Below are 27,903 nucleotides of genomic sequence, written 5' to 3'. Positions count from 1 at the left end.
GTCTCCTTGGTTGGAGTTGTGATCAATGGCATATATAAATAGTGAAATACTTTAAACGGTGACTTCAAATTGACTTAAAAAAAAAAGCAGTTTTACATGTTTAAAGTTTTATATTTAAGTCTTTGCCTGAATGCCATCTCCGTGGCACAGTGAATTCACTCTCTGTCATTCACCTTCCTTTGAAACGAATCTACCTTCGTGGCAGCTCTGCAAGCGAGGGGGGAAACCGAAAGTATCAAATGAGTTAAAGCTTTCGCTTTCGCTTCCAAGAGCCCACTTAATTTTAGTTGCGACTTCTTCATTTAAGTTTGCGGTGAGATCCGTTTGTGTTAAATTGATAAACTTTTAGTCTGTTTTTGTTCCATTGTGCCGTACTTAACATCACATAAGAAGCTCGGACGGCAGCGGGATAAACAATATTGGTATTTTTCCAGTTTGCAAGGTGGGAACGTGATTAAACTGTGCTGGGTCTGCTGTGCACATGTCTCTGACATTTGAAAGTGGAATTTTGTTCTTCTAAGACACAGTATGTTCTGAAGATGGATGACGGGGCTAAGTTGCACCTGAAAGAATGGCTCATAGTCCAGATAGAGAGTGGGGAATATGAAGGACTTTGCTGGGAGGATGAGAACAAAACTATGTTCAGGATACCGTGGAAGCACGCAGCCAAGAAGGACTACAAACAGACGGAAGATGCGGCGTTGTTCAAGGTCAACATTTTCTAAACTTTCATTTTCCAAAACTGTAAACGTAAAATTTGCAAAATAGTGTTCGGGGGTGTTTTAAACTGCATAAATAATCGGATTCCAATTTGCGATTGGGTTGAAGTAATCTGGACAATACCCTTATTTCCTGCACTGGATTATTGTCATAAGAACTTAAACCATAGCAGATGCAAAGGAAATGAGAAAACACTAATTTCACTGAACATTAGAAGTCGGGGGTGTTTATTTTTCGCCAGATTGTTGGATGGTTGCAGATGGTCGCGTTAATGAACTGCAAGTCTTTGTTAGGAAGTGTGTGTGTTTTTTTTATTGTTTTTATTTATTTAACTTTAACTATGTGAGAAAAAAATGAGTCTACTGATAAAATCCGTTACTTTCATGTGTTGACCAGGCCACTATTAGGCCTGGTCAACACAGCAAAGTGCTTTTTAATGGTCACTAGGAGGCAGCCAAGTTTGACTGAACAGAGGCGATATGGACTAAGGTTATTATTAAGTGACCATAAACTAGAACTAGGTATAAAATAAATAAATGGAAATAACAATTTAAAAAAAATCACTGAATAAAATTAAAACATCATTTTCAAGAAAGAAAGAAAACCAAGAAACGAAACCTAGTTTCTCACTCAAATACAAATATTCAGTAAAAGTTTGTGTTGAACCATTTTGTAATACAAAATATCCATGTTAAAATCTCAATAATAGTGTCTGTAACACAAAAAATCACAATTTTCAAAAATTAAAAACTGAAACTCAGCTTTGGAAGCAAAATTGAAACTGAACAGATTTAAAAGCAAAAGCTGAAAACATAATGAAAAAGAAAAACCAATATTAATACAATGCTATAATAACTAGACTATATTTATTTATAGCAGATAAATAAGTATTTTATATCTGTTTCAATAGATGTTTGGTTTATCACTTTATTAATGCAAGTCAACTCAAATTTATTTATATAACACCAAATCACAACAGCAGTTGCCTCAAGGTGCTTTATATTGTAAGTTAAAGAGAGAGAGAAAATCGCAACAATCCAAGCCCTCCTATGAGCACGAGCTCTGGCAACAGTGGAAAGGAAAAACCTCCTTTCAACAGGAAGAAACCTCCGGCTTAGCCAGGTTCAGGGAGGGATGGCCATCTGCTGCGATGGGTTGGGGATCAGGGGAAGAAGATTGGAAAGACACGCTGTGGAAGAATGCCAGAGGTTACTAATAACTCATGATTAATTGCAGAGTGGTGTATTACACATAGAGAGTAAAAAAGGTGAGTAAAAAAGAAAAATAGTGCATCATGGGAAGCCCCAAGTAGCCTAGACTTATTGCAATGTAACTAAGGGAGGATTCAGAGTCCCCTGATCCAGTCCTAACTATATTCTTTGTCAAAAAGGAAGGTTTTAAGTATTTTAAGCATATTTATGAAAGAATAAACCCAAAAGTCTAAAACTGCTATTTTAAAATATCCCTACTTGTTATCTTTTTCTAAAGCAATTCATTTCAATTTTTCCTCAATGATGGTCTGATGAATTTACACTTTAATAATTTAATGATAGAAAAGAAGATTAATCAGACACTTGCAGATGATGAAGTGCAGCAAAACATGCTTTAAATATGTTGAAGTTTAGAGTTGCATCCAGTTTTCTTTCATGCGACCACTTCTAAACATATATTGTCTCATATTTTAATCTTTGTGTTCAGGCTTGGGCTGTGTACAAGGGCAAATATAGGGAGGGCAGGGACAAAGCTGATCCCACCATGTGGAAGACTCGTCTACGCTGTGCACTTAACAAAAGCACAGACTTCCAGGAGGTCCCTGAACGCAACCAGCTGGATATCACGGAGCCATACAAGGTCTATCGCATCCAACATGATAACAGCCAATCCAGGCCAGCAGGTAAAAACCGAGTGTAAGAGTTTCTTATATATATCTTTGATCTGTCTACAGTTTTTGAGCTTTTATTTATTTTTTTATTTATACTTTACAGGGTATTGCTTTAACTATATAGCACAGTATATATGTGCTATTTGAATATTTTATTTGTGCTAATTTTATCTACTTGTTGTTCTTCTCAGAGTCTATTCAAATAAAGGATCAAGTGATGCACCACGCCAAGAGGTCTCCAAGGACCCCCTCTTATCTGGACAAATTGGTAAACTAACCCATACAGCCAGTAATCCCTGGATTAACAAAATATCTGAGAGTGGATTATGCAGTGGACACACCGTAATAATCCTAAAGAAATGAAGAAAACATCACTTTGCTTTTAAATGGGAATATTACTTCTATTATTTCTTGTTGGCACTTCATTGCAATCGAGTTTTGAATGGAGTTTAAAGAGTTATCGATTATACTATTATGGATCTTCCCATTTATATTCTTTGCATGATTACAAGTTAAATAATCCTCATTTAATTAATCCGGGGTGCTGGTACAGGTACTCAATTGATCTCTACAAGCTGTTTTATCTTATCTCCTTTTATGTGAACTTTCTTCTGATTGGTTGTCCCTCATAAACAGAAGGTGTGAAGAACACATGTAGTTGTTCTTTGCTCAAAGCCAGAGCTGTGTGCTTGAGATAAGTCAGTGAAATATCTGCTTTCACTGACATAATACAGAGCAGTCAAACTGTCTGAAACCAAGAATTTAGAGCAATCTGAAACCTGATGACTACTGCATATGCCGGTCAACTTAATATAAGAATCATCCATGAATATAAATAGATGAAAATGTAAAAAAAAGTCCCCTTTAAATGTGTATCTGTTCACCAGGGTACACAACAGTGTGCACCTCCAATAAGAAGCTTTTGCTGTTATGTTACAAATGTTACTTATAAGCCTCATGCAATGTTTATCTAACCTCAGTTTCTTTTTTTGTAGCCCCAAAATAAAAAAGAATCCTTTCAAGGAGACAAAGAAGAAAAAATATTAACTGGTAAGACTTACATACGCAAACTGGTACATCACTATAGAACCATTAAGGATAATCATGACCACAAAGATCAAACATTTTTTGTAAAAGTGTGCATTTATCCCTGCTAGGTTTCCCACGTGGGCATGAGATTGTTATGGCATTTGGTCACCTTTGAGCTATTTGAGCGCTTGTTCATTTTCCTATATACGAGTTGACTGCAGTGATACTTTGTCCAGGGCCCCATATTGGCCCTTTTCTGTGTTCCCAAACGGTTTGTGAGATGCTGATTGGGTAAACACATGATTTAGGTGAGAAGCGGGCTTATACTGGGATACTGATGCTGTTAACACAGTTATATTTTTGCTGAAGGGGTTCCTGCCGGCTGTAAAAAACAACTAAGCCATATGCTCCATAAATCAGTCATTCTCTAAACTTGACTCTTTTACAGAATTAAACTTTTACAGGTTTCTTTCTTTGTAGTGCCAGAAGGAATATCATATTTCTTTTTGTCAGTGAAATTTATCAACAACTGTTAGTTGGATTGCTGTCAAATTGTTTTTTCTTTATTTTTGGTCAAACTGGATTGGTAGGATAGTCACCCTTATGTCAAACCGTTTGCTGACATGGGAAAAATGTCTGTTGCAATCAGATGGTTTGATATGCCAACCCTTACTTCTCAGAATTTTACTTAGCTTAAAAGTAAAAGCAGCAACAACACACACTGCATACTGTGCTGAGAAAGTTTTATGTGTCTCTTTTCTGCTTTAGAAAACCTGATGAGGGAGCACATGTACTGTGAGTTAGTGGAAAAACATCAAAACCAGACCCCTGCACCTTTAGCCTTCTTTAATCCTACACTTGCTATATCAGGTAAGAGCATTTTTATGCACAGACAGGCGAACATGTTGTTGGCTTTTTCAGAATATGGTCTTGAACACATGCTATCCTTTGTGTGTATTTTTTAAAATAGAGCTATTTTGTTATATTTTGTAACACTGTAATTTGTTGTATTATTTAGTTTAGTTATTGTTCTGGCTTTCTTGGAGCAACTGTGACCACAGAATTTCCTCTAGGATTAATAAAGTATTCTGATTCTTATTCTTATCTTAAAGACTTCCGTATGCAGGTGATGTTGGTGTATCAGGGCCAGATGGTGATGAAAGTGACCACCAGGAGTCCAGATGGGTGTTTCATCCTGCAGGGACATGTTCCTTTGGGAAATGAGAAGATTTACGGACCCTGCACTGCCCAACAGCTTTCTTTCCCTTCCCCGGGCTCTGTATGTCAGCCACCCACTATGGCTGAAGCAATGAATCGCCTTCTTTGTCACCTGGAAAGAGGTGTTCTATTATGGGTGGCCCCAGATGGAGTGTTTATCAAGAGATTCTGCCAGGGCAGAGTGTACTGGAGCGGCCCCATGGCCCAACACACCGACAAACCCAACAAACTGGAGCGAGAAAAAACCTTCAAACTGCTTGATATACCCACATTTCTCAATGGTAAGGCAGCTCATGCATACATCACAAATCTTTCCTCCATGCAAACAGGTGTTGTGTTTCTATGATTGATCTGAATATACCAACTATCATCTGCGCAGGTCTCCAGAACTGTCTACAGGGGAGGGGGCCTACACCCTCTTATGAGATTGAGCTCTGCTTTGGAGAGGAATATCCAGACCCCAATGTACCTAAAACCAAGAAGCTGATCATGGCTCAGGTGGGTGGAAAAACTTTACAGATTCACTTACACATTGTAACTGTTTAGCATCTGGTTGTAAATAATATATCAAATATCTTTTTTTACATTTTTATTTGATTTGCTCATCAAATCAGGGGATTTAATTAAAAATGGTTTTCAGTTTCAAATTAAGATTCATATTCTATAAATCTTCTGTGCTATCAGTTAAAATGGTGATCAAATGGCTCTTCCTGTCCATGTGTTGAATCATCCTTGGTCAAGATATCAAACACCAAGTTGCCCCAAGCACTGGATGAATGAGACTCATAGTGGAAAAGCGCTACTCTATATAAATACCAGTCCAATCCAATCTATGTTCCTTTTACAGTTACTTCCCTTAGAATGTCATCCAGTGATATGTGACAGTGCATCTGATTGGCTGTCATCACTTTGTACATTTTTAAAATACCCCACCTGGTAAACACTAACTAAATTTTATGTCAAGCTGAAAAGTCTTTTGCCTTCCAAAGTCAAATCGGGACTTCGGAACATGAAAGCTCGCCATGCAGCAATAGTAATGTCAACCAGCAGAGGTCCCCATAAGCATATTAATTGTGTATCACAATGTCCTGTTGGTCAGGTGGTTCCCTTGTTTGCAGTGGAGCTATTGCAGAGGTTCAATTTGGCAGAAACTGAAGAGAAGCCTCTGACCATCACCTCCAACACAGCGGGAGAGAAGATGTAGGAGGATGAGGAAAGCTACCGTGCTTCAGGGTAGGCTTGGACAGTGTAAAAGTGGATTGCTGAAGGTGTGTTTCTTCCCTGTAAAGACACCCGCAGAGCATTACAGTATTGTCAGCGGAGATGGAGATGTGTTTAAGAAACATATCATCGCAACATTGACCTGTTTGTAATGCATCAAAGTAATTTGCTTTTTCTTTCTACCTGCTGTTGACTGTCAAGTGTTACCAAGTGCTCTGCAAACATATTGTTTAACCCAATAAAATGTGCTTCCAAAATACTGTAACATTAAATCTTTATCATGTATTCAATATTAATCTCATATATATATTTAGAGAAGTACTACTAAGTAATTTAAATTCATAATGCTTTACAACAAATGGCATGAATAAAGTGACACTTGTAAATAAATCTATAAAGCTTTTTTTTCCTTTATTTCTAGCCAACATCATATAACATTCACAATTTTTAAAAATATACATTTTTTTGTAGCTATAACATTTAAAAAGAAAAATCAACAGATTTCTTTTTGAAAATAAAAAAAAAAACACAAACTAAAGTGAGAGAGTGTGCTGAATCAGAGAATACCCGTATCTGAGTTTAAAATACTTTCATCATTTTCCCTGCCTTCAAACATATACAGTACATAAAAAATGATATGGGAACAAAAGCGTACAGTACACAGGGGTCAAGAGTATTCACAAAGCATCATGTTCCAACGTGTTATTAGCACCATTACTCTTCAGCCATACTGCACTTTTTTACTCTTTCCATCATTCAGTTTTTAATGGAAAAACACCATGAGTGTCGAGGCGATGTGGCACAGACCTGTCTGTGTGGGTGGGATTGTCTGTTACGCAGTTTTCATTAGTGTTCTCCCTTTCTCAGAGATAATGTTAAGAACATATTGGAGAGTAATGCCTTGACGAACGACCGTTTGAAATGACTCCCAGTGATGAGAATAAAAAAGGCTAAGAGTTGCTCGTACATTCACCTTGCCTGCCCAGGCCGACCCGTAGGCATCGGCTCAGAAGCAAGAAAAGAAGAAGAAAAAGAAAAGAAAAATGCATTGCAAAATTGACGGAGAGATTGCATTAAATCTGTTTAGCATATTTACTGTATATAACACCTGTAATGCAATATATATATATAGTCAATTTTTGTTCATGTATATCTGCAATTCTTCAGTAGCATTAACTTTCATAACACTGATTGAAAATACCCTGCAGCAAACACTTTCAGTAAGTAGGTGTGTGGGACAACAACCATTACAAAAACAGAGTGAACACACAAGTGCTTGATTGTCTCACTAAATGTCATCAGTGTTTGTAAGGAGCCATCCAGAGAATCTTCAGCTGCTGCTCCTTTCAGGGCTGTGCTAAGTTAAATATAAGGGATGGAAAGGAAAGGAAAGGAAAGGAAAGGGAAAAAAGGGAACGGAAAGGAAAGGAAAGGAAAAAAGGGTAATGAAAGGAAAGAATGGTGGAGGAAGGGCCTTAATAGAGTTGACTATCATTTGGGCAGCAGTATGGACACCTGCAAATTGTGTTTTCTGTTGTTTTTATATATATATATGTATTTTTTAAATTTCCTTCCCTGCAACCCTGCCTTGAGGTCTCTCCATTGTTTGTCTTGGTTGATGCAACAGAGACAAGGAGGGTGTGTATGTGCGCCTGTGTATGTGTAAGTATGCATGTGCAGATTTCTACTGCCACTTCATTAGCTTGGAGCCATGAGGTAAATCCAGGAGGCTTTCATCAGTTCTGGTTGAGGGAAGGGTGTCCGGGGCAGACCAGCGCCGTTTGCGTGGGCGCTGCTGGTCCTTAGCCAAGGGCTCTCGGGCCAGAGCACTTGGAGGGGCCGGCACGGTTGGATGTGGGTGTTGAGGCAAAGGGGGAGGAGGAGGTGGTGGTGGCATCTCCTCCCTGTGCGAACTGCTGGACTCTGCTGCAGCCCTCGAGGGTAGTTGCGTGCGATGGGCCCTGGAGCTGGTACGAGTGTGTGTCCGATGGGTTGGGGTGGGGGTGAGGGCCAAGCAGACATCACCCTCCGTGAGCTGGCGGCAGGGCAGGCTGTACAGCTGTGTGGTTCTCTGGGGACAGCAAGAAGACCAGCCTCTGTCTTGCACAAAGAACGGATACTCCACCAAGACCTTCAGTAACTCCTACACAAAACCACAACATTGTTATAAACTCAAAGAAGAGACAGTGCATGTCTGGCACTTATTATCAATACAGTGACACGTTGGTGTTTAGTGAAATGTATAAAGAATTAAACCAACCTATAAAATGCAGCTTTTGACCTGGAAATCTCAGAGAAATAGCAACCTACACTATGAATAATCACTAAGTTTGTCTATAATATTTTTGCTATTTACTTGAGGATTTATATCTATCTGTATGTGTGTGTGTGTGTGTGTGTGTGTGTGTGTGAAATTCAAGTGTAAGCTTAAGAAGATATGTCAAAGCAAAGCTGACCTGAGTGTTGCGGTCTGTGAGATGGACATGCAGGTGACTGAAGCCTTGTGTACTACTGGGGGAAATCTGCAGGACGGTGCAGGTGCTGAGGTGGAATTCTGGGGAGGTATCTGCACTCCTCAGGAAGTCCTCAGTCCTCAGCTCCTCCACCCGCTTCAATCTCCCGCTGGCCAGCTCAATCAAAGAACCCTTGGTGAAGTGAGGTAGGAGTGCAGGGGGAGATGGGTGATGATGGGAAGGAGACAACTCTCTCCCTCTGTCTCTTTCTCTGTCCCGTCGTCTCTCGCGCTCACTGTCTCTTTCTTGGTCTTTGTCATACTGTGATTGTTTCTGTTTTTCTTTATCTGTACTGCGCTCCCTCTCCCTTTGTGTGACCTTGTCTCTTTCTTGGTCTCTGTCCTGGTCTCTCTGTGGCCTGTCATGGCTGTTAGGTAGACCCAGTGGTGAGTGTGGTGAGTTCCTTAAGTTGTGCTGTCTGGGGCCTGGCTCCCTGTGCAGGCTGTAAAGATGTGTTCCTGAGGAGCTGTAGAGTGGATAGGTTTGAGCCTGAGGGCTGGAGGGACATGCCGACCCCAAGGAGTAGATGATTTGGGTTTCAGCTGGTGTGGCCCCTAGGTGATCCAATAGTCCCCCTCTACTTGCCCTGGAGTCTGGTCCAAGAGGATGGGGACTGAGAGAGAGCAAATTGGAGCTGGTCTTAACTATTCCAGGCAGATGTCTATCCTGCAGTGAGGAATGTGGCTCAGCGGCCCCCTGAGCTTGAGAGTCTGACAAAAATGGCCCTCCAGAATGGATACGTGTTGTTAGATCCTCCTGCTGTCTCCGTCCACCATTGGCATGGGAGCTGTGTTGACTAATATCAAGCCTGGCTCTGCTGCTATCATTCCCATAGTCTCCTGTGAGCAGAGGCCTGGAGGCTGAGGCAGTCCTGCTGCCCGACCCATCCAGGCCATTGGGCCGCTTTCCCAAGTACCTGGGTCTCACTTCAACTAAGCTTGGTTCTTGGGAGTAGAGATGGTGGCTAAACAGGTATGATGGGGAAAAGAGAGAGGAGCTATAGTCCCGCCGACCGCTGTTGATATAGGACCACATCTCTCTGTGACTGGCTGGGAAGGGAGTCTTAAAGGATGAAGTAGAGGAGGATGATGGAGAAGGTGGAAGAGAAAGGGGAACCTCCCCTCTGAGCCACCTGGAGTGATGGGGCAGGGATGAGGAAAGAGGATCATCTCTCCAAGCGGGTGATCCTGAGCCCCTCCTTTCGCTGACCTGCCCTGTGAAGAGTGGAAGAGAAACAGTGGGCGAATAGCTCAGGGTCCATGGTATGGGCACAGGGAGGCCTGGTATTGGAGCAGGAAGGGGTGGAGGAGTATGTAGGAGATGCGGGTTTGGATTTGCCTGGACACGGTCCCTTTCACTGGCTTCTCCTCTCCCTATACTGGACCGACTCCGCAGAGGTACAGGGGGTTTAAACTCATCCAGGGGGATGTGGTGTTCTGCTGATCCTTGGCGAGACTCCCTCTTCTTCGGAGGGAGGCACTCTTTGCCGCGGTCAGGGCTGGGATTCATGGGTGGGCTCCAGCGGCAGTGGGGGCCCCCTGTTTATGGGTGTAGGCTAGGTCACATGGGCCTCACGGGAGAAAGAGGGGTGCAGACAGAGGGGGAAGCTGACACACAGCATCACTGTCAGATCACTGTGGATTCTCTTACGCTGAAGCACCACTCACCTACAGAGAGGATAAAAGAGGACAGAAAACAGAGATAGGTGGGTAAACGGGAGGGAGGGGACAGAGACAGAAGTAAGAGAGATTAAGTGTGAACACTGAAAAGGAACAGTCTGTTAGGTCCTGGCATCAGTTGTAGTTAAGACTTAGCTGTCAGTCTGGTCAGACATACAAACAAACATTCTGCTCTATCAGGCAGATGGAGAGAAATCAGTTGGTGACTCCCTCTTCCAAACTACTTTAAAGAGGTTAGAAACTCCAAGCTTTTCTGATTGCTGTAGCTAATTAGTCATTACCTATGCAGTGCGGTGGGACTGAAACCACCCAACTTACTCGATTCATTCAAACACATTACTCCCACATGTGGGCTAAAAATATATTTTGCAGCCAGTGAAGTTCAGAGGCAGCGCAGTATGTATGTGTATGAGTGCGCAAAAACACACACGTAGAGCACTCACAGCAGGAGAGTTTTCATCTCTGACTCTCAGGGGATGATTGGAATATGCAGATACGTTTTTGTACCACTTTCATGAACCACCCCCTCGACACCCTCGGGTGCTCTCTTTATTCTATATAAGCCTTACTACTAGCACCCCTCCAACCCTTCTCTCTGAGACACACATATGGACAGCAACAGACACACAAATACTCCCCTCAGGCAGCTGTACTTACTCCCCCAGTGAAAGGCAAAGCTGGTCACCACCCACCCAAAGCTGACAGAAACACTGTTGATATTACCACCAGTTGTTGTGGATACAGGGTATATGTCTTTGCATATTAATTATGTGTCACAGCAGGGAATGCAGGGGGAAAAAAAATGTGCGTCTGTTTGCGTCCCTGCACGCATGTATGCGATGTTCGTTCGTGTGCATGTGTTATTTTTCTTTTTTCCCTGGAAAAATATGTGAATGTGTTTATTTGTTTAGGTCTTTGTGTGTGTGTGTGTTTGTGTTTGAGTCCTCAAATGTGTCAGAGATTTTGCAGCCTTGTTTCATTCAGTGAGAAGTGCGGGGGAGCTCCTTCAATTCTTCTCCAAATGCTTTAAATGAGCTCTTTTGAAATGATGGCTGCCACGCTCCGAGTCCAGCTGTTCCCTCCGCCGCCACCGCCATCGCTGTTCCCGCCGCACCAGCCCCGCACTCACCCGCAAGTCTGTCTCAACTGCCTACCGACTCCCTGCCGTCTCACCATCCGCCACACTGTCACCATGGCAACTGTATCCACACACACTCACACATCCAGCTGGTTAGAGAGGTTAGATAGGGATACTCCATAGAGAGGCGGGAACGCTGTTGCTCATCAAGTGACTTGGTCCAAAAACAGAACAAGTGTTAGAGTGGAGCAAGCTGTTTGTGCATCTGAGTTGAAAACTGAAAACTGGGCAGCGAGAGGAGGGGCTTCCTTTCGTCCCGGATGCCGGCAAGAAAGGTGAAGAAAATTCGTAAATGTTTATAATGCACAATAATTAGGTTAGTAGATGAAGCAGATGACGAGGGTCAATGTTAAGTGACTTCTTTTAAGTTATGTTGAAAGCTGGGGGCTAAAAAAAAGGCCTTGTGTTTCAAAATATATATATTCTGGATATGGGGCCTTAATCGGACGTTACGTAATCTACAGACATTTTCAATTTGAGTTCATCTGAGCTGTTAATATTTATATTCACAATAATCTGTTAAATTTATTGACTTAAAATTTTATTGATTTCTTCAAAATGCCAAAAAAGCCTTTTTAGAAAGCAATAAAGTAAACCTAAAAGACGTCAAAATCAACAAAGTATTCAAAGGTTCTCTTGTGTTTTTTTTCTATAGCAGAATTTCATTAAACAAGCACTTGTCTAGAACCCAGATGTCTTAAATGAAAAAAAAAAAATTGGCTTCAGCTTTTGTCCTCAAATGACTCCTATACTCTCGCCATCTTGACAGTCATTATGAAAAAGGTTGTCAAAATAGACCGAATATAAACTTGCCAAAAAAAAGTACAAGAAAACAAAGAACACAATTGTACATGTGGAGGAGTTTGCAGAGAAATGTCAGGTTCTAACAGAATACTCCTACACTGTGCAGACATGCACACAGAGAGTTGGGATTTAGCTGGAGCTACTGTTGTTGTAACATTTAAATATATCAAAAGCGTCCGATCAAAGCCATAATGATGTTACATGTTCCTTCCAATTAGGGATTCCTCAGTTTTTTGCATGGCTTTGTAACAATATATACAATTAATAAATGCAAGTGTGTTTCTTTTTCACTACAACTTATAAAATAATCCATAAATGTTCTTTTTATTACACTGAAATGCAAAATGCTTACATTTTCAACTTCTGAACAACTTCAAAATTTTGGCATGTACATTTGCAGTGCTCTTCCTCGTCCCGCCTTTTCTCTTCACACATTACTCAGGAGTAATGTCCAACATCAGAAAAACAGAACTGCTAAATTTTGGTTGCTACTTTTGCCTACTTTGATATTTCGCCTATTTATTTTTTTTTTATAAAGAAACACCAAACAATAGTTCTATAATTCTAACTGCAACAAAAACACATGTAATAGGTGCTCTTATCTAAGGAGAAGACAGACAAGTTGATGGAGTTGCAAGTTGTTGTGACTTGATGTCACACTGACCTTACAGCAGGCTAAGCAGACATCCCGGAGTTGGCAGTCATTCATATTGTAGTCCTCCCAGAGGGTCAACCCACTCCTCAGCTCCTTACTGTGCTACACTGCTTCTCCAAAGCACTACAGCCAGTTACAACACCCGCAGATCTCAGCAGCTTCCAGCTACACACTGCCTCTGATCTCTGTACGCATGAAATAGCACCAGCGAGCCCACCAAACTGAGGGAAAAAACTGAGAGCCTGCTATCCGTCTCTGTGTCTGTTGTGTATGTGAGTACGTGTGTGTCAAGTGAGTGTGTATATGCTTGTGTGTGCAAAGGGCTGAGGAAATGAGTAATATCTAGCAGTGAGAAACATGTCTGCTATGCAGAGCCACACAGGCAGACCAGTTGCTGCTGCCGCCCACTTGCTTTAATCACTGTGAGGGATACAAACATGCATACATTCATATACACACATGCATGCACATATATGTATACATTGTATACATATTTATATTTATATATGCGTGTGTACACTTATATATATCTATCTATCTATCTATATATATATATATATATATATGCGCACACAATCGAGGATGCAGCCCATATAGATTATATACTTCCCACCCAATCTTAAATGCATAAAATAAAAAAAAAATAATCAGTAATGAAAATCATTCATCTATATGTGTGAACATATTTCAGAAGACATGCTGCCACATTAAAGTAAGGGAGGGATAAAGGGGAGGCAGAGACTGTTGAGAGACAGGGAGGGACGTGGTAGGAGGCTCATCCTACACACACTCTCAGACTTAGGCTTTTGCTGCTGCCTCTGACTCAAAACTAAATCTCACATCCATCAAGCGCATGCACACACACACACACACACACACACACACACACACACACACACACACACACACACACACAGACACACACACACACGATACTTGTTCTTTTTTGTTTATCTGTAGTTTCATCTGAATTTGTGTCCTTTGTTCTCATCAAAGCACTTTATGGCGAACCTGCTTGTTCAAAGAGCTTTTATGAATACATTTGATTTGACTTCATATGCATGCACACACACATACACACACACACACTCGCAGACACACACTCATACTCAAGCTCGTACGCTAACAGGAGCACTGCAGGAGAGCTCTGAATGATTTGCTTCAGTGATTCAGTCGATACAAGTGAAGTGTGTTGGTATAGCCGGTATGGCTTATTAGGACTGTATCGGCGCGAGCAGTGTATTTCATTCACAGCGAGAAATCAAAAACCTGTCAGTGATAAAGCCTTCTGAAAAATAATAAACAGGCCCTGCGTTGAAAACGCAATACTATGCAAATAACCCTGTCTGATTCTCGTCAAAGAAACAGGGCCAAACCTCAGCTCAAACAAGCTTATGTTAATTATCAGCACAAAATTGCGATTCAGAAACAAGAACATAAAGTGGAGCACAAGAGAAAATAGGATTTAATGAAGCAATCAAATCATTATTCATGGTTAAGTGAAAAAAGAAATCTTTATGTTCCTTTACAGTTCTATAAGCAAACCATTTGTACCCACCAACAGCACATCACAAGTTCACCTTGTCTAACTTCTCATCTTCAAAGAAATGGAAAGCTAATCAGACAAGTAGGTGTGTGTTCAAAAATCAGCCTAAAGGCCACATTAAAACAATCTCAGAGTCAGGCGACAACTGCCAAGTGCATCTCCTCTGACATTTAGAAAACATTACTTGTATGTTTTTTTTCAAAGTGAAAATGATGTGCATTGAGGTTGTGTGGGCATGAGTGCTGTCTGCTAAAGCAATTGTTAAATTTATGTGGGTTATTTGAGTATCACAATCGTATCACAAGAGACTGCAGGTAAATTCATGAAGCCGTGCAGATTGAGAACAACACGGCATATATTAGGACTTTAAATGAAACTAAATTTTACATTAAAAAATAAAATTAAGATGAAAAAAATATTTTGAAGGTAATTAGATTTTTTTTATTAAGTAGACTGCTCCACTAGGCCATAATGAATAAAGATAAAATATGCCAAGTATAGTAGGAACAAAGGTAGTTCACAAACAGAACATAATTTGCAGTTGTTAAAAAAGCTGTATTACGCTATGTTTGTTTTATAATTGTTTCTCACTTGTCTTGCATTTCTTTCCAACCCATTTTTAAGACAGTGGGAGCACTTATCAAAGTAATTATAACAAGAGCTATAAAGAAATACTCAAAATCCATAGTTTATCTTGCAAAACTATATTTATGGTGATGGACATGGACGTAAAATCTGAATCACAAGTCCCTGTGTCGCTGTTTACAAAAAAGAAACTTAAATGTAGCTGTGCATTTGCACTTTTTTCTGATCTAGAGCAATAATTAAATATGCACTTTTTTCTATGGTGTATCACTTTCAACAGTGCAAAGTTACACATTACTGTATGTGGGAGATTGACTGGAATGGATTCGCACTTACGCCTTTACCGCTTGCACTGTAACTTGTTGGCCAATCATTGCAATAGAAAAGAAAGAAAAGAAAAAAGATGAAACGGTTTTATGGCGCTGCATATCACAAAAAAGAAGAAAAAAACCCATCGTGGCAGATGCCTGCAGAGGCAGGATAACACATTCCAAAAGATTCGTTTTTTTTCTGCACTGCATTGCAAGGGGACGTATCTGTTGTGATTTGGATGAGAGGCTGTAGCCCGACAGACAGAAATGACAGAAGGTGTATAAAAACCGCTCTGTAATTTACCATAAAGCACTGCATAAACATTTCCACTTATTTTTACATTTTTTAAATACATCTTTTCCTTTGTGCTAGTCAGCACCGTAGAAGAGTGTGGTATTTCTTGTATGTGTAGCAAAGACATAATAAAAAAAAAGAAAAGAAAAAAGAAATGTATGGAAAATAAGTCTCACAGATTTTGAAAATTGGTTCAATTATTTTGCATATTAAGACTTATTCAATATACTATACTAGTACTACTATATGTTTCTAATAATTACACATACCATATTACATATAAGTGGCATATGTAATCGACTGACAAGATAGCAAGCAGCAGGCAGTTGTAAATAATGATTTGCAAGGGTGTGCCAAGGCCCTTGTAATCAGTTCAAAAGAATGACAAATTGCCTTTCTGATGTGACGAGACGAGATGTGTAGGCTGAACGAATAGTTTTGAAAATTTCAACTTTGAAAAATACACAAAAGCAACCAATTTCTAAAACAATGGCAGATTTACTGTACCTTTATTTCATGTATTTTTTATTTTTTATTTTAATAAATTGGATGATTATGCAAGATAACTTGCCGCTTAAATAAAAGATTTTAAACTAAAATCAACAAAGCCAGGTCACTAAGCAGAGGCAATACTTTCATATTGAAAAAAAAAATCAGGAAATACTTTATATGAGGTGTAAATAAAATCATATGAACACAGTCAGCTTTTGTATGAAACACTATTCAGTATTTGATAGACATTTACACGTAATAACCCAGTCATAGTGAAAGAGAAGGAAATAGGACTGGGTTCATCACTGGGTATTTACTATGACAGAGGTATAGAAATGACTGTTGTCTTCTACTTATGTAGCACTCTTTGAAATTCAAGCAAATTCAAACGTATATATACAAATATTAACACAACAAACACACACTGCGTGTTAATCATTTATGGTACTATGATACCACTAAGGCGTTTGGTGTACTCTTCCTCAGTCTCTTCTGTTTCTGCTTGTCTCACTCTCTAGCTTTGCACTATTTAATCTGTCCATCTCACACACACACACACACCTACACACACACACACACACGCGGGGTCAGGCCAAGACGAGAAAGGTCAGATGAGTCAGACTACATCCAACAAACCGTAGCAGGAGTGTAAAGTACCATGAGGGGTTAAAGACCTCTACAGTTGAGGATTTAGAGAGCATGGGACATTTGACTTTTTTTAAAAAAATTTAAGAAAATGTCATTTAGTGTGGGGTTTTTTTCCCCCTCATCCTCATGTGTAGCCTTGTATTGAGTATCCGATCACGTTTCAGGCTGGGTGGAAGATCTATGATGGACGTCTGATGCAGCAGAAATTTGTTGCTGAATGTAACAGATCGGAACAAAGGGAAGAGTAGAGGAGACAAGAGAAGAAGGTGTGGGGAACTGATAGATAGATAGATAGATAGATAGATAGATAGATAGATAGATAGATAGATAGATAGATAGATAGATAGATAGATAGATAGATAGATAGATAGATAGAAACAACAAAAATAAAAAAATATAATAAACTTGATATTATATTGAGAAAACAAAATAGAAGACAGAAAAGTGATCTCTCAGAACAACTTTGTTTTGATTTGCACCCACCATTCCCTTTAAGTCAAGCACTGGACAGACAATGGCATGGTTTTTGCTGTAGGGGTCAAGCATCTTGATTAACTTGTAGATAAGTTAACAAACATTCTCATTCATTATAATTTTCTCATTTATTAGGATGAGCTGTGGTGATAGAGTAAGGTTGAGGTGTGGGGTGGGAGGGGTGGGTTGGGGGAGGGGGGGAGTACTACTAGCTTTGTGCAGCGGATTACTCTACAAAAAGCCAGGCTAAGCTGATAAAAGGACAGGGTGATACGGGCGATAGCTTGTTGGGCAAAAAGCCAGGTCAGCCTTCAGGGCACTGACCCATTCTTCAGCAGGATGAGCCAGCAGCCCTGCCCGCAGCAGGTTCATCATAATGAAGATCAGATTATGGCTCAGGAGTTACTATTAACACCCCTACACACACATACACACATACACAAATACACACACACACACACGGCAGGCTCCATGTACACAAAAACGTGCATGCAAAGAGTCATAAGACTGATTCTTTGTTCACTTATGACAGCTGTGTACTACTCATAGCTGCATAAAGTACTAAATATATTGCTATTTTTTTTAAATTATGAATAAGATCAACAGTCCAGCAAAAATAAACATCACATAACTCCTAAACATGAGAACTGAAAATATAACTGCTGAAGATTGCAAGAGCAGAGTTAATAGGAGGAGAGTATGGCAGACTACAGTGTGAAGTCTGTAATGTATTGCTGGGTTAATCCCTGTGAATCCTAACTGGTACGGCCTAAGGCAGGCTTAGTATAGTTCTGGGAGGAAATCCCCCTGTGTAGTGGTACAGGCCATTAGCCCCTAGGGTATAAATAGGGCAGCTATTGCTCCTTAAGCTGGCTTTTACGCAATATCAGTTAAAAATATGACTTGACTAATTACATGCAGGTCAGCCAGTCAGCAGAAGCAAAAAATTCTCCACCTCATTCTCTTCTTTCTTTGACCGTGGCAGCCTGCTGCAGTCTGTCTCTCTTTACTTCTGTAAATACTTCAGTGTGCACTTCACATACAAGTGTGCACACATGGGTCAGCGTGAAACAACTTGACAGGTATTCTGCAAATCTTGTGGCTGACATTCTCTGGGGCGGGTGTCATGCAATTGTCATTCATTGACATTTAAGCGTCTGCTGATGGAAGTTTCATTTTTGCATTTTTCCATTGTCTCAGTGTGATCATTTGCCTATAATGTAGCATCTACACCACATGTGCTTTCAACCACGAAGTAACTTTGGTTTCAATTTCTAGGCATCAAATAGTTCACAAAGATATAAAAACACACAAAACAAACACCAACTGACTAGTGTTTGTCGGATGAAAGCAATTCTTATGCAACAGCAGTGATGTCACGCATTGCAGATGCACAGTCATGCTTTGGTATTTTCCATCATGGGCCTCACAGACTCCTTTTTCTTTTAATTTAGTTCTCCAACTTTTTATGTACATTCTCTCACAGGTAGAACAGGCAGAGTTATGGAATTTGTGAATTAGTGACATGATTAGCCAGACTCAGAGCCCTTCATGCAAGCCGTACTCTCATGCTATGAAATCATCAGCTTACGAGTGGGGTGGAGGCGGGAGAATAGGGGAAAGCCAAAGGGAGGGTGATGAAGTCTGATGGGGTGAAAAGAGCTTGAAAGGGAGAGGACAAGTGCCTGTGTGTGTGCGTGTGTGTGGCTGAAGAGGAGGGGGATTACTTTTCATTCCAAAGTTTTGTTGTTTTTGGCATTGTCCCCTGGCGACTGCCACTCAAACTGGGTTTCTGTTGGTTGTCTGGTTTAGCAGCAAAATGTCAGCAAGCTGTAAGCAAACATAGTGATGACATCTCCATGGAGAGAGCATGGCCAGGTCTCCTGTTGGTAGCTTAAGTGCCATTCATTTTCAGAGAGACTGTCTAGACTGGCTTCACATATACTGTCTAGAGTACCTTTATCACTGCTGGTATTCAAGGCAACATTGCTATACACTGCCATTATTGCTATTGCTGTACAACCCCTCCCACACCAAATCTGCCAACCAGCCACACACGGTCACAGTCATTTACTCAACACATGCTTATTCAGTTTGTTATAGAGGGTGCTGCAAATTATATCGAAATATGATTGAGTGGGCTTAATGCTTCATTTCAAAATGAATACAGGGAAAGTCCCAAATCCACTTGAGAGAGAACCTTTATCACCCATCTATTTGATGATGTGTGCTAATAAAAAGAAGATAAATTAAATTAGTGAAAGATGCTTTGATGAGTTATTTTAATATTCTGCAAGACCAAAGGGGGGAAAAAAGGGATGAAATGAGTAGGAAAACAGTGCTCGGATAGAAAAGGTAATTTGCATCCCACTTTCGGATAGGGTTTAAGGTCACTATTGATACAGGATGTATCAGATGTTACACCTTCAGTACAGTAACACCAAAGCCAATACTGTGCATTCTATTGTTTGTGCACACTGGGTCTGTCTGAGGGAGCAGTTTTACTTGCATGGGCTTCAGCAGGCAGAACGGCAGGCTTGGCTGAAAAACTGTGGGTGTTAGTGGTGGGTGGCCCGGTTGAAAGGTCACTGACCCCTATTGTAGATGAAGTGTGGAGGAGTAGGAGAACATACTGCTTGATCATACTCAAGGGTTAGCATGTCAAGGCCAAGGAAAACGATCTGTATGTATACAAAGAGCAAGAACAGACTTGGATAACCGGCAGATTAAATATGTAAGTTTGCTTTTGACCACACACACACACTGGTTCATAAGCGTATACATATCTTCACTTAACATAAAAAATAAGCAGATTCAAATGGAAATGAATCGATGAAATACCACTCCCTGCACCTCCATCTCTTAGGACACACTGATCAACAGGTGTGCCTGTCACCTTAAAGCAGTCTGGCACAGTGTCAACTGTATTCAAACACTTGCCTGTGTTTGGGATTATTCATCACACACTCCTGGCTCCTCTGCTGAGCTCCCAAGCCAATTCTCATACCATTCCAATTGTGGGAGTGCTGATCTTGGAACAGCAGACATGCAAGTCCCTTTGACTGACTAAAAATGGCACAAATGAAGAACTACTTCATAATGAAATAAAGTTCACAGAATAATTACCCAATGTCTCAGCTTCTCTTTTCATGATGCCTCCTAAATTAGATGCTGTATGAGTTTATAGTAGGACAGCACTAAGATGACTCCCTTTCCATTCCTTGAGAGGTCATGCAAGACAGGCAAAGACACGAAAGCCTTTGTATGCCAATAGGTGTGACTTGGAGTGACAATGAGAGTGATTATTCCTCACACATCGTGCCTGAATTTTTTCTTGCCTTCTAAGTTCCTGAAAATAAACTTGTTAAACAAAATGAAAAGAAAATGAACACATAAATGAGTTTATGTGGAGTTAGGTAGACTCAGACAATTGCTAAAATACTGCGTCCACGATGCGCTTCACTGAGTTCAAGGCGGAATTTTCCCCTTTTAAATTCAGCCTTAAAAGTGACACATATATATGAACAACATATGATTCCTTTAATCACGTCTCTGCATGAATTTACACTTCATTCTGTAAGTTTTCCCTTTTTGTGCCTTTCACTTTCAGTCTCCTTACCCCACCCACTCTATGTCTTCCTCTCCGTCTTTCCCTCTCACTCATCTGGGTAGCTGTTTGAGAGCATACACTCAACGTGGGTGGGAGTGCTAGAGTAGAGTATATGACTGTTAACACAAGGTGCAGGGTGTGTGTGTGTGTCTGCCTGTCTGCGTGGTGCTGTAGGTGGAGAGGCACAGCAGGGCGTGAAGGAGCGCTGTGATAATGACAGGCCATGCATTATATAACATGCAGATTGCATAAGGAGAAGATTATTTTGGGTCCAGATATTGAGGATGTATAAGTAATTTTTTCTTTTTTTCTTTTTTACGTGGGTGTATAGCACTATGCGCACCTCTAAGTGCACGGATGTGTGTTTGTGTTGAAATGTTCTGAAATGTACTCATTTTTGTGGTTTCTTTCGAGGAGCGTGTGGGTGTTAAGTAAACTAAAGTGTATTATGTGTTTGTAAGAAGGGGGCATGAATGTTTTCAGATTTCTTTCATAGCTATCTGCATATCAAAACAAGTATGTGGGAATGTTGGCACATTTGTGTACAGTGTGCATAAGGGTGTCTTTATTGCAAGCTCCCACTCATTATCACTTTTAGACTTCAGAGAGATCCACTTGGAGAAAAAAAAGGGTTGAGTCTCCCTGTTGGGTGAAAACCTTGTAACTTCCAGTTTTGATGATTTTCGTGTTTGAGCTTGTGTTAAAAGAACACGCGCTCCTCTGTGGACTGCACAAGTTTTATGACTCTCTCTCAGTCACTCAGTCACAAGGTTATGGTCCTGCAGGATGTGCTGTTTGGAGTCACAGAAGTGAGGCAGCACAGATACAGTCTCCGTGTGCCACTGCCTCGTCTGTGCGCCTCGCTCCATGCATGAGTGTGCCCCTGTAAAAATAGACCTCTTAAAGGGCCAGCAGCCACTCAACCTTCTCCCACAAGAGGCCTGTTCTCCTCTACATGGTGACAGTACTCTAAGAAACATGGCATGGGAGAACATGCTGTATTTCTAATTCAGCCCACAGAGAAAAGTTGTATTTCTCTTTCCAAAAATATATATAGAAGTATCGCTACATTCACTTTGCCTCTACATCATTCACAAGGGCACATCTCTGTACGCTGGAGTATATCATAGAGCCGTAGGCTTTGACTTGTTAAGTTGCTATAACACAAAATAAACACGGGAGATTTGGGTTTTGAAAACACCCATTTACAACTAGAGCCCTGCTCTGGCATGAACCTTCTGATACACCAGAGGATCCCTGCTTCAAATTGCAAATGACAAATTCAACATTCAAAGCAGCGATTGCACCTTGTAGATGAAACTCACGTTCCTTTCAGAAACAAGCATTTCTCAAAGCAATCACACAGAGACATAAGACTTCCTGTACACTCCAGCAATTCACCCTCATAATTGAAGTAAGTAAATTAAGTCGATGGGGACAAATGTTATATGCTTCCCTTCAATCACATCTGTAGCTGAGAATTGTTTGAACCTGTGAAATGTTCCTTTATGCAGCATATGGGATGTCACCACAACAGAAGGACAGTGCTTGATGTAGCAGAAATAGATACACAGAAATGATAACTGTGCACACTGGTGGAGTATGAGTCTCCCTCTATGTCTATCTCAAATGGGAAAGAAATGAGGAGGGAGCAGTCAATAATGGAACTACAAACTGGCTTACATGTTCTGCGCTTTCAAGAGGAAAACACAGAAACAGAAAAAATCGAAGTCTTTGACTAAGTAGACTTTCAAAGTTAATTAAAAAAATAAAAGGGACTTTATAAGTTCTTCCAGTGAATAATTATAAGGCATTTCTTACACTGCTTGAATAGGAACTTAGATCACAGACGCCTAATGCACCTGCCTTTGATTGCATGAGCTCTTTCCTAGACTTGTCCCCAACATCTGCAAATCTTCCCCCCCCCCCTCTTCTCCTCCTCCATCATTCCCTTTCTAAATTTTCCCCCACATGGGCTAACCCCACCCTCACCAATATTATACCCATCCCTCCCAATTTAAGTGGGCTCCTCGAGGGCCCCTTGCTATCTCTGGACCAAGGCTATTTAAGCCCACTGCTCTAATTCTGAAAGCCCCGATCTGCCGTCTGAGGCTGAGTGATGAACCTCCACCTCTCTCCCTCTGTCTGACTCCATCTTTCTCACACACTCCTCTCTGGATCAGTCACACTCTCCCTCTTGTTCACACGCTCTCTGTTATTCTCTTCCACGCACACAAACACCCACACACATAGGTGCTGACTTACATGAGTCTGTACAACATTCTCATTCACACGCACGCGCACACACAAACAATTGAAACACATTTTCTAGCTTTAATCAGATTAGCTTACTCTCAGAATACATGTACCTACAATAACTCATGAACCTGTTTGGTCGGGACAATCGAATCACACAGCCCAGTCTGTTTATCCTGTCACTTGAAGTTGCCAACACACCTGTGCTCTCTCTCTCTTACACACACGCGCGCACTCAGAGGAGGAAGCAGTGTGGTCACATACCTTGCCGGGTGCCTTTGCGTAGCAGGTATCAGAGAGTTTACTCATTGGATCAGGCGGCAGCAGGCACGTAGGAATATCCAGTTTTGACACTGCGAGTCTCTTCCTCCTCTCTACTGCTCAGCCTTCCCTCCCTTCATCCTATTCCTGCCTCTCCTCCTTCTCACTTTCTAAACGCCTCTTTGCTCTCTCTCTCTCTCTCTCTCCCTCTGAGTGAGTGTGCTCTCTGTCTCTCTCCCCGGCTTGCTTGATCTCTCCAACCCCCTCCTTCCCTCTCTCTCTCCTTCTCTCTTTCTATCTCCTTGCTAGCACACACCTTGTATCTATCTCACTGTTATAACTTCAGTCTACAGTCATTCCCTTAGTAAGCCTCTCTGACACACAGCAACATTTAATAACTTTTTCTTTCCCCTGCCTAACATGCTCTCTGTCACTCTCTCCCTCGCTGGGAGTGTATAATTAGACAGAGCTCAGTGGTAATACAGTCAGGCTCATTGTGGGAGCCTTAGCGTTGCTGCTCATGTTTGGCTGATAGCCCAGTGGCTTCACTCATTAACCTCCCTCAAGCTGCAGAATGGACCAGCCCACAAGCTGTGCTATTTGCTGCAACACCTCAGCCTCTTAGCCCATCAGCCAATCACAGTCGGCGTGGACGATAGAAAAGGTGTGCTTGCTGGGCACACAGTACTTGTAGGTGAGAGAGCTAAACATAATCACTAAGTATTGACATGCTGCGACAGGTGAAGCGTAATACCAGCTGTCCAGATCTGACACACTAAGAGTTTCATCATAGTCATAACAAGTCAGTTCTCTTTTTAGCGTAATCACTTGTTCATGATCTGCGTGCAGTGCCATCATGTGCTTTTCTTTCAAGCGTGAAACCACAAAAGACCACTCACACGTCTTATTGCAAAATCACTGAGGTATTGGAATGTCCTGTGTAATGTAGCAATAAGTCATATGCTTTTCTTTACTGTACTGTGTGCTCCACTTCCCATAACATATGACTTGGCATAAGTCCTTGAAGGGTGGTTTCTTTAACACAATGTGACAGCTGTGTAGGATCAACATCAGCAGTTTCCCATCAATTGAATGCCAGTAAATCATGAGATATTTGGTTCAAACAGAACTAATACCTAAACATTTCCCTATAAAAACTTTTAGGCAGTTCAAACCATTGCAACTCTTTTCTTTAATCATTAAATTACATTTTGCACTCTAAGGACAAGTTTGGAAGTTTGTGTTGACTGACATTCTGGTGGGAAGCTTCTTGTTATGAGGTTAAATGATTAAATACAACTTAAGAGTTCTAATGTATGATCTGCATGCTTTTATTTAACAGTGAAAGTGAACTGAGAGCTCAAGACTCACTTATTTGTAATCACTTCCCTGATGGATTGATCAATAATGCATTGTTTCTATTTAGATTAGAGACTGTATTCTGTTTGTGTTATTGTCTTTTCTTCTGTCACGTCTATAATAACCCTGGCCATCGAAAATGATGAATAAATAAATAATTGATCTTATGATTGCTTCCCAGAGGCGCTATAACAGCCGCAGAGAAGCTCATACACCTAAAAGTTAGATACCTAAAAGTTTTTCTTTAAAATAATAACTTAGTTTGTGGATATACTGGATACATTGCATTTTTGTTAACCACACCACCAATCACTCTTTCCTGCTGATCATATGATGACCTCTTAAAAGAAAAAAAAAAAGCAGAACAAACAGAACAGAGAGGTTGGGTATCCGACAGGCAAAATGATCTCCCTTGTAAATGGTGAATGACTAACATTCAGCTCTGTAAAGGGCCTTTAGAAAAGTGCAGCCATCTTTAAAACTATCAACATGTTTCAAGAAGATTATTAGGCAAAGATAAGATAAATCATCTCACCCCCACAAAATTACAGCTACATCACAGCGTTATAACCCCCGTAGATAAAATTCTAGGCTATTTCCTTCACCTTTAGATTTTGAATACCATCAAACACAACCTTTGAATATCAACTGACGTAAAAATGTCTACATATGCTTGAAGCGATTTGTTTTTGTTCTGTCAGCTGAACATCTCCACTGAACATAAAAATTGAATATCTAAGTTATTTCAGCAAAGGTCATCAATGATTTCATGTCGAGCAAGCATTATCTCTTGAAAGTTTCTGTTTGACTGGAGCCCAGGAGTAGGAGGGAGATTGTGATCAAACAACCAGAGAGAGTGGGAGGGTGTGACTACAGCACTAATCGAGAGATCACATGGCTTGTGTGTGTCTGTGTGCTCATAATCGTGCATGTATCTTTCGCTCTTGTGATCATTAGGCACTGTGTCAGTAAAACGTCTTAGTATCGTTTCCTCTCTCCTTCTCTCTCTCCCAGTCTCACTTCTGCATTTACAATACAACATCCTTTAAGCGCTGGTGTAAATAGAACTGGGAAAAAACATTCAAAAATGAAGGTTACGGAACAAGCCAACAACCCCATTTTTGCTTGAACTTGAATTTATGCGCTGTTAAAACATCGGTTCATTGATAAAAATGCTGACTCAGAACGACAGTAATGACAAATCACTTTAAGAGCACAGAAAATAATGTAATGTTAAAGTGTTCAAGTGCATTAATAAACAAATGACTAATATGTGAGGTGGTGTTACGTGTAAAGTGCAGTCAATGTGATGTAGGGCGTTTCACAATGTGTTAAAGGGATTAACTTCCTAGAGCGTAAACAGACAAGCACAAATGCCAATACACTGATCACAGGCTGTCACAAAGTCAAATATACCTTGAGAAGCCCATAATAGCAAGCGAGTAGGTTTCTGGGTGAAATCTGACCCGTCTACCCTTAAATCAGGCAAATCGATTTAGCACTTTGCCATATAACAGTCTTTGATTGCAAGCAGGCCCACAGATCTCTGTGGAGAAACTGCAAAGGGTTACAAAAGACTAAGCCATTGAGAAAAAATGAGGTTTTTATAAGTGAGGCAGTACCTTAAACCAATAATGGGGGAATCTTTTACAGTAATTTGGAATGAAACCAACAGTGAAGCAGCCAATCACATGGCAGTGAGACACAAACTTGCGAGTCTTGACTACACACTCAGCGGTGACAAAGCCATAGTGAGGCAATTTCACAACTCTGCGTTTTTGTGACATGCTACAGTTTTGGATACTGTATGCATGTGTGTGCTTGTAAGTCTATAGTTTGCATGAGCACACCACGTGTTTGCGTGTGTGTGTGTGTGTGTGTGTTTGTGTGTGTGAAAGTGACTCACCCCGTGTCAGTTACTCCTCTACTAAAGTGTCCTTTCCTTTTTTACTTCACACCTCTCCAGTTCGCTATTTTTGGGCCATGTTAGCAGAACTAGTAGTATACAGAATCTCTCTCTCTTTCTCTCATACACATACACACACACACACTACAACATGCAAAACCCATTGGGAGTGTTTTGGAAGAGTGAGAGGAGACGTGCATCTTTTATGGTGAGCTGCAATAATAGCTGATTCGGTAGAGCCGACAAAAATATCCAGGGTTACTCGCAAAGTGAAAAATATCGTATTGCATAAGATGCTGAAAGGACCTGACCACGTAAATGCAACAGTAGCTCTCTCCCACAAAGGCACGCACACCCATTTTTTATAGACACACAAGCATGGGCTCACATAGACACTCACAAATGCACACAATGATGTCCTAATAGTGTCCTGCAGGCAGGCGGGCAGAGGAGGGCCGGGATAGAGAAACTGGAGCTGAGGCAGAGTGCTGACTCAGGGAACAAACCAGTGAGAGAGAGAGAGAGAAAGTGTGTAGGCTATGTGTGTGTGTGTGTGTGTGTGTGTGTGTGTGTGTGTGTGTCCGTGTGTGTAAGAGAGACAGAGACAAAGAGGAGGACACTGTGCTACATAACGGCCTCTCGACTTGCGTATGCAAACCAGATTGTCCCAACCACCGCTCTGCTCACTTTAAATTGTTTTACCAACCGCTTTGAGGTTAAGGCCAAGGCTCCTGACTGCCGTGACAGCAGAACCCAAAAAACCAAAGTCTTACACTTGTAAGAATTCCATTGAGAAAAAAAGGAGAAGTAAAAAAGAAGAAGTTTTAGTCTCTGTCCCTTTAGTTGTATTATATCACTCCTGGTTTTGTCTGCTGAGTAAATGCTATGAGAAGTTTCCACTATGCTTTATTCACAACTTCAAGGAAAATTTGCTTCGACTTGGATTTATTTTTCCTACATTTAGCTTTTATTTCATTAGTTAACCATCTGGGCAATCTGGCATCACAGTGGTATAAACTGCAAGTCAGATGATCAGACGATCAGGTGGTCAGACAGATTTTCATCAAAGTATAAATAAATTCAAATATCAAAAGCAGTCACTTAATTAACTAAAACTGTATATTAAACCACAGAAAAGATACATTAACTGGTGGTTCATTTTGCTGTACGTTTATTACAACATACATGACTTGAGTTTTCATAAGTAAGAAGGATCTTTAACTTTTTTAGCAGCAATTGCACATATTTAGATCCACATGTGTGTGTGCATATGACCATGAGGTATGTGTGGTTATGCGAGT

The 27,903-nt window shown here is 40.8% G+C and overlaps 2 protein-coding genes across 5 annotated transcripts; one reads left to right on the top strand and one right to left on the bottom strand.

Moving 5' to 3' along the window:
- Window positions 1–241: 241 nt before the first annotated feature.
- On the top strand, window positions 242–6,460 carry irf10 (interferon regulatory factor 10). 2 transcript variants are annotated; one of them, XM_013276192.3, is made up of 9 exons: window positions 242–442; window positions 522–710; window positions 2,419–2,614; window positions 2,794–2,870; window positions 3,598–3,652; window positions 4,400–4,501; window positions 4,744–5,130; window positions 5,229–5,347; window positions 5,949–6,460. In XM_013276192.3, exons 2-9 carry the CDS (start codon window positions 540–542, stop codon window positions 6,051–6,053), a joined length of 1,212 nt encoding a protein of 403 aa, XP_013131646.1. In that variant the 5' UTR covers window positions 242–442; window positions 522–539; the 3' UTR covers window positions 6,054–6,460. The 2 variants fall into 2 exon arrangements, with proteins under 2 accessions (XP_013131646.1, XP_013131645.1); XM_013276191.3 differs by having other exon boundaries at window positions 243–710.
- Window positions 6,457–23,847, bottom strand: zmp:0000000926 (ataxin-1-like). 3 transcript variants are annotated; one of them, XM_005448654.4, is made up of 3 exons: window positions 23,341–23,847; window positions 8,527–10,250; window positions 6,457–8,213 (listed from the first exon to the last, which is right to left on the bottom strand). In XM_005448654.4, exons 2-3 carry the CDS (start codon window positions 10,090–10,092, stop codon window positions 7,755–7,757), a joined length of 2,025 nt encoding a protein of 674 aa, XP_005448711.1. In that variant the 5' UTR covers window positions 10,093–10,250; window positions 23,341–23,847; the 3' UTR covers window positions 6,457–7,754. The 3 variants fall into 3 exon arrangements, with proteins under 3 accessions (XP_005448711.1, XP_005448712.1, XP_005448713.1); XM_005448655.4 differs by lacking the exon at window positions 23,341–23,847 and adding an exon at window positions 12,869–13,257; XM_005448656.4 differs by lacking the exon at window positions 23,341–23,847 and adding an exon at window positions 12,874–13,257.
- Between the last annotated feature and the right edge of the window lie 4,056 nt (window positions 23,848–27,903).

This window comes from Oreochromis niloticus, linkage group LG20 (genome assembly GCF_001858045.2).
Source record: "Oreochromis niloticus isolate F11D_XX linkage group LG20, O_niloticus_UMD_NMBU, whole genome shotgun sequence".
NCBI classification, from domain to species: domain Eukaryota; kingdom Metazoa; phylum Chordata; class Actinopteri; order Cichliformes; family Cichlidae; genus Oreochromis; species Oreochromis niloticus.
Note: the sequence above shows the minus strand (reverse complement) of the source record. Positions and strands in the feature narration are given on the sequence as shown.

What these genes read in the sequence shown, in the direction of transcription:
- irf10 (XM_013276192.3), top strand. Translation starts at nt 540, where the DNA reads ATGGATGACGGGGCTAAGTTGCACCTGAAAGAATGGCTCATAGTCCAG. An exon ending in AGAAGAAAAAATATTAACTG is followed by an intron (nt 3,653 to 4,399) that starts GTAAGACTTACA and finishes TTTCTGCTTTAG; the next exon opens with AAAACCTGATGAGGGAGCAC. An exon ending in TATACCCACATTTCTCAATG is followed by an intron (nt 5,131 to 5,228) that starts GTAAGGCAGCTC and finishes TCATCTGCGCAG; the next exon opens with GTCTCCAGAACTGTCTACAG.
- zmp:0000000926 (XM_005448654.4), bottom strand. Translation starts at nt 10,092, where the DNA reads ATGAATCCCAGCCCTGACCGCGGCAAAGAGTGCCTCCCTCCGAAGAAG. An exon ending in TCACAGACCGCAACACTCAG is followed by an intron (nt 8,214 to 8,526) that starts GTCAGCTTTGCT and finishes GGTTTTGTGTAG; the next exon opens with GAGTTACTGAAGGTCTTGGT.